This window comes from Myxine glutinosa, chromosome 8, assembly GCF_964187855.1.
Source record: "Myxine glutinosa chromosome 8, kmMyxGlut1.1, whole genome shotgun sequence".
Lineage (NCBI taxonomy): Eukaryota > Metazoa > Chordata > Myxini > Myxiniformes > Myxinidae > Myxine > Myxine glutinosa.
The window spans coordinates 154,310,808-154,323,812 of NC_136268.1; the positions used below are offsets into that span (position 1 = coordinate 154,310,808).

A 13,005-nucleotide genomic window follows, 5' to 3' on the forward strand; every position below is an offset into this window, starting at 1 on the left:
AAACAAAGCTTAAATGATTTGCTAACTGTTATCCCCACCCAGGTCATACTATCCTCTTCAACTAAAGTATCAAACGAGCCCGGCTATGCCGCTGTCAGACTGTCGGCCTTGTTCAGATATCATACTATTATGTTTATGTGAGGTAGATAAAAGAATATCTTCGGAGAGGTAGAACTGTATAGGAAGTAGCATGGGACCGCTTGACGTGTAGGAGCATTTCGATGTATTAAGTAGGGAGAATGTAGCTTAAGGTTGTTTAATTGTGCATCATGCACAATGTTAAAGTTAAATGTTTAAGGTGATGCTGTGCTAATTAGCTAGAGGGTTTAAGGCTAGTTTTCCCCTGTGCATCACACCCTCTAATTTTCCCCTCACGTTTTTGCTGAAGAAATTCTTTACATTGCAATTACCACCGCCAAAAGCCAAGAACGAGCCGGTCAGACTAAGCTCCACCCCCTGGACCGAATAAGGAGAAGGCCCCGCCCACTAGAGGCGGAAAATCAGGGAGTGGAGAGAAAGGCTGGCAGGCTACGCCCGAGTGACGCGATTGGCTTTTGATGTGTGAGGAAGAAGAGCGTGCTTGGTTCTTGCTCGGACAAGAAGGCTTGGCCATATTTTGGTCCGTGTGCTGAAAGAAAGCGATTGGTGCCGAGATCCTTTCTTGGTGCGTGAGGAGGGTTTGACAGCTGTGGTGCTCTTCGGAAGAGCTGGGACCTCAAAGGGAGAGCGCCCCTAGACGGTAGTGGGATCTAAAAGACGGCCGTCTTCACCACACGCCACACGACTCTGGGTGCCTTTGACGCGTGGGCTTTCGTCGAGCGTCGCCATCTTGAGCACTCTGGCGCGGGAGGCCTGAACTTGACTATCGCCACCACTCGCTATAAAGGGCCATTTGGGACGCAGATAAGTGCCGGCACGAAGAGAGATTTTACTTTCATTTTATTTTCCTTTTTTTTGTGTCTGGTTGAGACAGTGTGTGGAGGATCCTCACCATAGTGAATCAACCTTCATTTCCGTCCACGATTTATGTTGTTATTAAATCATTTGTGTACATTTTACTGTCGTGTTTGCATGGTGTTGGTTTCGGAATAAACCTGTGTGCTCAGGCAGTTAAACGCCTCGCATCTCTTCCATCTTGCGCGTGCCAAAAATAACCATCATCTTCGGAGGTCGCCTCGGAGTTAAAGCTGGTTCGACCATCTGTCTCAGCTGATATTAATCGCCAGTGATGTGACAATACTATATATCGGTTTTAACCCTATCGATCAATGGTGAAGAATCACTTTAAAATTCTCTGATCCGGAACCGGTTTTAGATCTTCACCAAGATTGAATCAATCATGCTTTGTCACACACCCAAGCTATTCACCAAGTTTCGTCCCAATCCGTCCATAAAGTGAGATATCCTGCTCTACATCGTTTTTTTGTCCTATCTCTCAATGGTGAAGGATCACTTACAAAATTTTCAGATTCAGATCCGGATCTTCACCAAAATCTAATCATTTTGTCCTTGTCACATACCCAACGTCTGTCTCCATCAAATTTAGTCTGAATCTGTCCACAACATTTTGAGATATCCTGTTCACAAATAGACAGACAGACAAACAAACAAACAAGAAATATGTTGTGCATAAGCACGAAACTTGCAAAATCAGTAAAATAAGTTGTTGACCTTTGGCCTATGTTGACGTCGACCTATGTTGGGTATACGTGCGGTTTTGTTTTTGTTTTAAAAACATGACTGTAGTAAGTAGTAAGTATCTTGATGGTTGTTTGTGACGCACCCCTGCTCGCCTCTCCCCCTCCCATTGAGTGAATTTGTGTTTGTGGTATTTGGGGTTTGGTGTCATGGAGGGTGAGTGTGCTTGTGGATTTGGTAATAGGGATTATTATTTTGGGGATGTGGGTAGCGGGTTGAGGGGGTATGCATGTCACCCAATTATGATGATTTCAAAGTAATTGCTGCTGAAGTGATCACTATATAGTCATTTTTGGTGACTCATTTCTGTGTCAGTTCACACCTGGAATTGCTTCACCTGCTTTTACCCACAAGACATTTCTTTCTGTCTTCTACCGACTCCTCTCCAGGCCTTGCTCCCCCAGCTCTCTCTCTGTGCTCTGTCCCCCCAATATTCCTTCAGGTCGCACAAGATCTGCGTGCAACCCTTTCACGAGCCTCGATCTTGTATACAAAAAAAACAAAACAAACAAAAAAAACCCTCTTATGGTTAAACTGCCAAAATCTAGGCTTTCTGCTCACTTTCACTCTTTCATTCCCTTTTTCTCCCACGTCTGGAACAAACTCCCCCACTCCCTTCAATCCCACTCCTCCATCCAGGTCTTTAAAACAGCTGTTCACCACCATCTCCTATCTTCCCTCATCCAAAACCTTGATCTTTTCTACCCCCGATAATTCATTCAACCCAGATACTTTTTTTTTTTTTTTTTGAAATTCCAACTTCTTTCCTGGAAGTCCTTGCAGTGTTCATATGTTTTCAACCTCTCCCACCTCCCCCAAAGCCCTCCCCCTCCCACATTTCTCCCGTTGTCACTGCTCTCAAATGTTGTGTTTGTGTCCTTCCCCCGCTCTCCCCATCTTGTCTGCCGCTCCCCTTATTTTTTGTGTTTTGTGTGTCGGTTTGACTTTTTGTGTGATTAATGTTAGCTCTTTCACGAGCCTCGATCTTGTATACAAAAAAAAACAAAAAAAAAACATGAGGTCTTTAGTTGTTTTTACTCATTGCATGGGAAGGTGATTTCAATTCCCCAGCGAATATAGTTTATTTGGGCAATAATACACGTGTAGAGAGAGAAAGGTGATCGGAAAATGGGTCCAACACGTGTCGCTCTCGAGGATTCCGATGACTTTATCGAGACGAGAGGCAGGCTAATTAGAAATACCAACTACCCATAGGAGGCTTCTCGTTTTAGTTGTATGCTTTGTACCTTAAGATGTAGATGGTGTTATGCATGTTGTATAAAACCATACCAGTCATTTGGCTTTCAATTTGAATATTCCACTCAAGTTTAGGTGTAGCTAGACGTTCATTATTTTTTTGTTTCCTCACCTTGTCAATCCAAACAAATATTTATATTTGTGCATCCTTTTTTGAGGTATATTTTGTTTCTTGATTTTATTTTTCACTTTGCCTAGCAGATTGTAAATTGTTTTACCACCAAAGGTAAAAGAGGATGTACAGTATCAAAGAGGAATTGAGTTTTTTTTAATTAAATTGATCGATACATTAAATGATGTCGGTTGTTTGATGCATACGCATCCAGCATTACCATTGTGCCAACCATGAATGGATATGTTCCATGGTATAATTTGCAGCATGAGAATTCCGCACCTGGGATGTACGAAGTTCCACCGGAGAGACGAAGGCAGCAAATTAGGGAACGCTTGAGACGACACACACATTCTGTGCTGGTTCTTAGCAGTGATGGTAAGTTTGGCTTCTGACCCTCAAATTCAATTTAATAGAGTATATAATATTATTAGTAGGGTATGCTTAAGCCTGGTGTTGGGCTAGCGGCTAGGGTGCCAGCTTAGGATCCAAGGATCCTGGGTTCGAATCCCGGTCGATCGCTGAATTAACGCCAGGGGGGTTGACTCAGCCTGTCATCCTTCCGAGGTCGGCTAATTGAGTACCGGTTCACTGGTAATTCCCTGCTTGTCGTAAAAAGGCGACAAAAAGGGTTGGCGGCAGGAAGGGCATCCGGCCGTAAAACATTGCTTCAAAAAGGGCACCAAAAAAACAACAACAACCACGGTCCCCGAAAAAGGCCAACCCCCGCTTTGCGGGGAAAAATGGCCTCTAAAGGTTGTTTTTTTTTTTTTAGTAGGGTATGCGTACACAGTGTGTAAGCAATAACAAGCCGTGTGTGCTCCATATGTAGGTTCATAATAAATAGAAGCTCTATGATTATAGGTAAGCAACACCGACCTGCTGCTAGATATCAATTCAGGTTAAAAAAAACACAAATTTTTTTATGAATGCGCTTACTGTTTTTACATAAAGTTTCATTGAGATTTTTATTTCACAGTTTGTGCTTGTAAAATTACAATTATCAAATGGTAGATATCGATTGACGTTTTTAAAATTTATTTTAGTTATTTTATTTTTTACCTATGTGTTTACATTTTTTAACGTAAATTTTCATTTACGGACACTTTCCAATGGTTCTGTGATTTTCTTTTTCCCTGTGGACCGGCTTTGATGTCCATCGGTACACCAAATTTCAGCTTTCCATCACACCGGAAGGTACCGAACATTAATATCAGTCAGCGGTTAGAAAGAGCTTTATATTCTCGTGTGTGTGTGTGTGTGTGTGTGTGTGTGTGTGTGTGTGTGTGTGTGTGTGTGTATCGTGTATATATATATATATATATATATATATATATATATATAAATGTGTATATATATATATAAATGTGTATATATATATATATATATATATATATATATATATATATATATATATATATATATATATATATATATATATATATATATATATATATATATATATATATATATATATAGATATATATAGATATATATAGATATATATAGATATATATAGACCTAGGTGCATTTGATACACTCAACTCGCTATAATACAACTAGGTAAGTTCCTGAGACAATTTGAATTGTTTAGAATTTTTTTATTTGTTTAATTTATTTCCAAATACAGTATGGTGCTTTTTTTTTTTCGCTTTTCTTTTTTTTACTATATATATATAATATATATATATACACACCAAATTTCTCACCCATATATATATATATATATATATATATATATAGGTGAGAAATTTGGTGTGTATATATATATATATTATATATATATATATTGCAAAAAAAAAAGCACCATACTGTATATGAAAAAGAAAAAAAAAAAAAAAATCCTACCAATTCTTTAGAATATATATATATATATACAGACTTGGCATTTAATATGGAATATTTTTTTTGTGGGGTTGAACTTACTTTTCACAATGACTTAGAACCAAAAGTTCATTGGAATTACGTTGAAATTATTCTAGATTTTGTTAATGTGACCTTTAAAAGAAACAAAAACCACATTTGACATTTCAAAGCAAATAAATTGATCCTTGAAAGTGATGTAAACTGATATCGAACTCAATTCACGGACAGTACTGTGTTAAACTTCTGTACGTTTTCCAGAAGTATCTCTTTATTTTGCACATTCGCCAAAAAAAAATTCAACGAAAACAAAAGCTAAATTATGACTGGGATTACGGACAGTAAAATTACAGTTCAGTACTTCGTGTAACCCCCACGAGCACTCAGGAGAGCACGTACACGTTGAGCCATGCTGTTCACGAGATTTGCCAAGGTTTGGACAGGAATCGCTTGCCATGCAGTGACAATAGCCTGCTGCAATTCACGCACAGAGGTAGGCTGCTGGTCCAAGTTGTCAATTTGACGCGTTAATTCTGCCCACAAGTTCTCGATCGGATTCATATCCGGGGACATGGCAGGCCACTCCATATGCTCTACACCATGGTCAGCAAGAAAGTGTTGGATCATGTGAGCACGATGAGGCCGTGCATTGTCATCTTGGAAGACAAAGTTTCCTCGAAAGGCTGCACGAGCAAATGGAAGCAATGTTTCTTCCAGAATGACCCTGTACTTGAACTGGTTCAGGTTTCCATTCAGAACAACCAGGTCAGTTTTGCCCCCTGCATGAAAAGCAGCCCAAACGGTCACCCCACCACCTCCAGATTGGACTCTTGGCACTATACAATCTTCGTTGTGGGCTTCATGCACTTGTCTGCGCACTCCGACGCGGCCATCTTGACGAGAGACCAGAAATCTAGACTCGTCACTGAAGGTCACGTGATTCCAGTGTCCTGGCTGCCATTGACGGTGCTCTCTGGTCCACTGCAATCGGCGCTGGCTGTGTTGTCTGGTCAGGCGTGGCTTTCTCAGGGGATGCCTGGCATGATAGCCTGCTTGAACCAGTCATTGGTTGAGCTTTCACTAGCCTTCTGGATACAGGCACATTTGTCAGTTGCTGCCACTCAGCCCTAAGCCGATTAGCTGACTTGGTACGGCCATTGCAGACTAACCGGTGCAGCTGGCGATCATCTCCTTGTGGTTCTGCGTGGACGTCCTGGCCTCGGTATTGGAGTAGGGACACCCCTCTGAGCATTTCGTTTCAGGATCTTTGACACCTGACCTTGAGTGATGCCATAGTGCCGAGCAATAGCACGCTGTTTCATGCCAGAATTTCGTAAAGCCGCCACTCCATGACAAACAGCATTGTCATGTTGACGGACCATCTCCAGAGGAAGCGGCAAGAACTTTTTTAGACGTGCAGCAGTTGTTTTCCACTAATACAGAACGCAACAACCCTTATATACCCGATTGTGAAGCCAATCGTCAAATGTACCTGTCCTTACATTTTGTCACGCCACCTGTGATATAATCCTGTTATTGACTTCTTGCTGCGAAGGACAATCAGTGACATGGTTCTTTCAACAAGGACATCACCGAAGGGTAAAAGAAACTCACCAGATTGATATATTGAGTTCAGAAAGTAAACCCAAGTCAAGAAAAAAAAAATATTCCATATTAAATGCCAAGTCTGTGTATATATATATACATATACATATATACACACACACACACACACACACTTTTTATTAAGGACAAAAGTGCATTCAACCACAAAAAGCATGTAGTACAGCGGATAAGCTCTCATATTTTAACAAATTGTGCATTTTTTGAGAAAAGCATGAAATTTCTAGCATAGTTAGTATATACCATAATGTTTATTTTCAGATGTGGAGGGAAGTCAGATTTGACCTCTGAGGACCGTGAGAGGTCAAATCCAAAATGGTCGCCAGTCCACCGGGTCTTATGTACAAACGCGCTTATAGGTGTCATTTCCAGCTTAATTGGGGATGCCCATTCATTTGGTGATACTTTTGAGATCGCCAGAACTCAAGGACATGCATTTAGGTCACGGTCAAGGTCAAATTACGTTAAATATCTATTTTTATGATTCTGCAGTTGGAACTGCTATTGGAAAAAGTTCATTTGAACTTTTAAAACTTTCTTTTTTCAGGTACAGGGATAGGTACAGAACACCCAAAGACCAGAAATGATGAAAAAAAGTGTTTACACTGCAAGGAATGATGCAATAACCTCTGAAAAAATAACTGTAGTTAACCAAGTATGTCCACCAAAGCTTACATTAAATCAAGTGCAATGATGAAAATTGGTAATGATCTAAATCTAACAGTCTCCAGAACAGAAGCACAGTGCAGTGCACTTGAATGCAGCTTTGGCACACTTGCAGCGTCCAGTGCACCCTTTCTTGCAGCCACAGTCGATCAATTCATGGCACGATTTTGATGCTTCAGGAAGAGTGGTCCAAAGAGGCTGCCACCCAGTTGTCTCCTTTGTCGAGCCCCAGTCAGGTGGGTCTGGCATCTCTGGATCCATGCCCAATGCCTGGTTACAACAGTTGGCCTGGTAGCAAGTGTGCTTGATGTGCTGCTTGAGTGCTGCCTGGGTTGGAGGAATGTTCTCTAGAGTTCTACACTTCTGTGTGAAGAGCTGTTTCCTGGCATCATTCACTTCCGTGCTCTCACTGGTTCTATCGTACATCAGCACCACAAATCGCTCTAGCAGTAACATTGAGCCTTCACTGACCTCACTTGGCATGCCTCGGAGTTCATTGAAAGCATCATTCACCTCTGGGCATCCCCAATTTAGTTGGAAATGACACCTATAATGTTTTTCTACACTATTTGGTTCCAAAAGTAAGCGCGTTTGAACATTAGACCCGGTGGACTGGCGGCCATTTTGGATTTGACCTCTCACGGTCCTCAGAGGTCAAATCTGACTTCCCTCCACATCTGAAAATAAACCTTATGGTATGCACTAACTATGTGAAAAATTTCATGCTTTTCTCATAAAATGCACAATTTTTGTGTTTATCTGCTGCACTAATGGTCTACATGGTATTCTATTCACATTATAGAATTCTTTTTGTCAGATATTTCCAAATCCAGTATTTATGAAAAGCTATTCAGGTATTTCAGTTATCAAGTGTCAACTGTATAAAGCAGGTATGCTATTATTTGTGCTAAACTCCTACATCGTTTTTAATTCTTAAGGATACCATACACAAGTCCAGGCAACTTGCATGTGTCTTAAAAATGTAAATAATAATGAAGTCATTGAATGTTCAATTCATCACAACAGGTGAGAATTATGCCACGACATCGAGTCGAAGCAACAGCCTGAGCCTCACTGCCAACGAACTGGCTATGATGGATGGTCTCTATCCTCTACGTCAAGTTTCAGAAACTCTTGGTGATAACCCATGGACGCAAAATACACATTTCCACACTCTGGAGTCCCACAACAATCACCTGAAAAGCTTGGACCAAGCATTGCCATCACGTGTCTCTCCACTAAGTTGCGCTAGATCACCCGATCAACAAAGCCTTGCATCTACTGCACCAGGAAAGTCATACAAGAGGATGGAGCAGCCTCAACAGACATCCTATATGCTTCGTGCATCTCTGGATGGTGACGGTGAGACCGCTGCATGTTCTAGGCACCATGTCAACATGTTACTATTTCAATTCGACAACCTAAAAGATGTGGAATATTTTTTTTGCCTCGAATAGCATGTTGATACCTTGTATTTTAAAATACAATAATTAAATTTTACTTCTCTAAATGTTGAGCCATTGCTTCCTTTCAAGCTTGTCAGATCTGGGGAAGGGTATGAAACAATTTCTAGAGTGTTGAAAGTTCCCAAAAGCACAGTGAGCTAAATCATTAGGAAATGGAAAGATTATTGAAATATCCAGACTCTTCCTAGAGTTGGTCGTCTGACCAGACTGAGCAACCAGGCAAGAAGGATCTTCGTCAGGGAGGTGACCAAGAACCCAATGACCACTCTGACAGAACTACAGAGTTCTTTGGCTGAGATGGGAGAACCTGCCTGAAGGACAACAGTCTCTGCAGCACTTCACAAATCTATGCTTTATGTGAGAGTGGCCAGATGGAAGCCACTCCTGAGAAGAAAAGCACATGACAGTATGCCTGGAGATGCAAAAATGCATGTGAAAGACTTGAGAGAATGAGGCAAAATATTGTGTGGTGTGATGAGACGTAGATTGAACTCTTTGGCCTGAATGCAAAGCGCTATGTTTGGCGGAAACAGAGCATGGCTCATCACCCATTTAACACCATCCCTCCTGTGAAGCATGGTGGTGGCAACATCATGCTATGGGTATGCTTTTCAGTGGCAGGGACTGGGAGACTTGTAAGGATATAGGGAACAATGAGTGGAGACAAACAAGGAAAATCCTTCAGGAGAACCTGTTTCAGACTGCAAAAGTCCCTTCGCAATCTGTTCTGCAATCATCGTCTCCCCCATTCCCTCCCCCCAGCCTTCCTACCCTCATTTCAGTGAATACCCAGACAGTGTTCACGGTTTTGTTTTTATATGTTTAAACTTCCGTCTCCCACGTTGCATACTCTTCTTTTACAACTCGCTCCTCTTCTTCCTTTTCAAAAAGCCGTCTTCAAATCGCTCTTTCAATCGTTCCGATTCAAAAAATTCAGACTCGTACAGCTCTTCCTTTCTTCAATATCTAAACTCTTCTTTATTCCACCTCTTCTCTGACGTTTTCAAACGTATCTCTGACTTATCTAAAGTCAGAACGTATCTAAAGAACCGCATTTTATTTTGGATGCTCTAATTTCATTAATCGTACAAAACTTTCAAAACTCCCCCTCACCCCTCCTTTTAAAATCTCCACCCTCACCACTCCCCTTCAAAACTCCCCCTCACTCCTCCCCTTAAAAACTCCACCCTCACCCCTCCTCTTTAAAACTCCATCCTCACCCCTCTTTTAAAAATCTCCCCCCTCACCACTCCCCTTCAAAACTCAACCCTCACCCCTCCCCTTCAAAACTCCACCCTCACCCTTCCCTTTAAAATCTCCCCCCTCACCACTCCCTTTCAAATTCCCTCTCACCCCTCCCCTCAAAGTTGCCTCTTAACTCATCTACAAAACTTCCCCTTCCTCTCTCTTCCTCTAATATAGATAATTGAGAAATATAGATAACTTCACAAGGAAACTTAAATATTAATTCATAAAAAGACAACTCTGCCCATTGTCACTGTGTTGTGTCTCTATTCCAACTCAACTCCTCGTAACAAACATCTGTTTTTCTGATCTATATCAATACTTTGTATTGTGTACAAGGGATGGATAACAAGCACAAATATTTGGCAACACGTGTACATGAACAAGAAAACCTTTGCCTGTTTTGGCAAACCAGTAGTTTTGCCCAAGCTATTATTTTCCATCTTGATTCAAACTCCACACATTTTTCATGAGTCGAGGCTCGGGAAGCATCAGGCCCAAATATACAGTAGAGAGGGAGAAACACTAACAGCAGAGTTGAAGGACAAAATAGAGGGAGACAGACAAAACAATGTGTGTGCGGAGCAATGAGGGGTTGGGGAGGATGCATGGGGTGGACAAGATGGATAAAGAAGCAAACTCTCAGGAAGGAAAAACTGGGAATTTGGAAGAAGATAGGCTCTGGAGTGGTGGGTGGAGTGGTTAACGTGGGTAGAAAATAACATGGTTTTGGATTGCGGAAGACCTAAGATGGTGGAGAACATCTGTCCTGAAGGCCCGGAAGGAAGGACGAGATTGAACAGAATGTGGAATGTTGGTTCCACAATGGGGAAAAAATACCGAATGAGTGGAAGAGAGCAGGGATCCTGGATTTTGGTAGTTTCACCGGAAGGGGGTTGATGGTGCACCGTGTGCACCCTGCAGGAACATGATGGAGCGGGGCAAAGAACGGAAAGGGCAGAGGGTGCAAGACCAGAAAGGAGGCGGTAGAAGATGGAGGACTACCGACTTATTTGCAATGACGAAGTGATAGGCCCATATACACAGCTTCATCGCGGGAGATTCCAATCTTGAAGGCCTTGGTTTCCATGGTGTGAAGATAAGCAAGAGGTGCCAGCCCAGAGGGGAGAGCAGTCCTGCAAAAACCTACATATGAAGGCCTTGTAGGTGGATAGAAGTTCAGGTGTGCCTTTCAGGAAAAGTTTAGGAAACGTGTTTCTGTCTACACTGTCGCTGATGACTCACCAATAAGCGATGAAACTGGTCCGGCAGCTGAGGGTGTGTGTAGCATTGGGTTTCTCTTGCATGTACTATGTGTAAATGTCGTTACAGCTGTGGAGGAACTCTGGGAAGAGTTTGAAACAGCAAAAGGCTTACCTTGTATAGCCTTGATGGTTGCAGTTATGCAGCTTTCTTCGGCTAGAAGAGCATGGGATGAGTCTATATATATATAACTGTGAGAAATAGTAGAAACTCCACAGTACGAGCAGGGCGTCTCATTTGTATTAAATAAATAATCGGGAGATTAAATAAGACGCGGACGTAGCTTCAGGACGTCCATCTTTAATTCTCGACAAGCTTTCGACCAACAAAGGTCTTCTTCTTAGTCGTCCCCAAGTTTCCCCAAGACTTCCGCTGAACTTGGGGACGACTAAGTAGAAGACCTTTGTTGGTCGAAAGCTTGTCGAGAATTAAAGATGGACCGTCCTGAAGCTACGTCCGCGTCTGATTTAATCTCCCGATTATATATATATATATATATATATATATGCATGTATACATTCCTAAGTTGATATGAATAATAATTTTATTATATCGATTTAGAATCTGAAACGTGCTGGCTACTGGATCAAACTGGAAGGGCCAGGCCACTTAAGGCCCCCATAACTCCAGTCCTGTACATGTTTATCTATTTGAGTTATTTTTTCCCTTGCTTTTTGCTAGTTGGTTGGTGCACATGTCATCTGTCATGGTGTACACATGCTCTGGCCTGGTTTTTCAGTCAGAACACAGTGCAGGCTGTATGGGAAACGTTAGCTTTTCCGTTATCCCCATTGTCTTTAGTTGTATTGACTTTTTGTCTTGAGAGGAATCAAAACCAATTAAATGTGGAGGTGGATCCAGTGGAAAGAGTTATATGCACAAGATTTTTGTTTGAGGCGTTTATTAATTTGATCATCTATATTTTATGTGAACAGGTTAAGTAAGATGTTGTTGGACTGGATGTGGGTGGAAGGAGTGGAAAGAAAATGGCCGCTTGGAGGGGTGGGGTGGAGGTAAAAAAGGAAAATATTCAGGAGGGTAAAAATCTATTGCGAGGGGGGGGGGGGGGAGGGGAGGGGTGAGGGAGGGCGACACAGGGATAGCATCTTGTATCAGTCAACAGGGTCGCTTCGTGGCATATCAAATAGTTATTTCACATTTGCATTTTTATGCTTTGTTGCTGCTTAAATGTATTTGCACTTCTTCAAATCAAATATACTTACTAAAATAGCTTCTTCTGTTTTTTTCATTTCTGCAGGATTGCAAAGGGGTCCTTCCTGGTATGAAACGTCCACTGTGGCGTCACGTCCCGCACAGGACGATACACCGTTGACGCGACAGTTGACTGCCACACAAGGAATCCCCAGGTTAAACAGCGCAGGTACAAACTCACTTGTTAGGCCATGCACCAACGTGGCAATGAATGGGACGTTGGATCAACATCAACAACCAAGACGTACAAGCCGTGCACATCCCAGCAAATGGGTAGGCCATCTTCTTGTGTTTATTTCATTTATTAATTGATTACTGTCTTATTTGTAAGGTAATTGTTTCTGAGGCCAAACAATGCAATAATTTGTTTCTATGATCATCAATTTAAAGTTCACCAATTCTTTATATGTGGATATGTCTGCACCTTGTATAATCAAAAACTGCTTGACCGATTTCCACCAATATTTGCATTCGTGCTCCGGGTACCCAGGGTCGTGTCATCGCCACGGAATAATTCATGCAATTTTGAAACGACGCAATTTTCCCCCTGTACAGATAGAATAGTGCAAGTGATTTGACCACTTTCTCCTGCAAGAGGGA

The 13,005-nt window shown here is 41.8% G+C and overlaps 1 protein-coding gene across 5 annotated transcripts in view; it reads left to right on the forward strand.

Annotated features, from left to right (window-relative positions):
• Nucleotides 1–13,005, forward strand: part of LOC137418504 (tyrosine-protein phosphatase non-receptor type 13) — a 240,305-nt gene that overhangs the window by 44,438 nt on the left and 182,862 nt on the right. For all 5 annotated transcript variants that reach the window (XM_068104581.2, XM_068104582.2, XM_068104580.2 and 2 more), the window contains exons 6-8: nt 3,334–3,445; nt 8,246–8,581; nt 12,452–12,678. In XM_068104581.2, the coding sequence (XP_067960682.2) occupies nt 3,334–3,445; nt 8,246–8,581; nt 12,452–12,678 (675 nt within the window). The remainder of the gene's footprint in view (nt 1–3,333; nt 3,446–8,245; nt 8,582–12,451; nt 12,679–13,005) is intronic.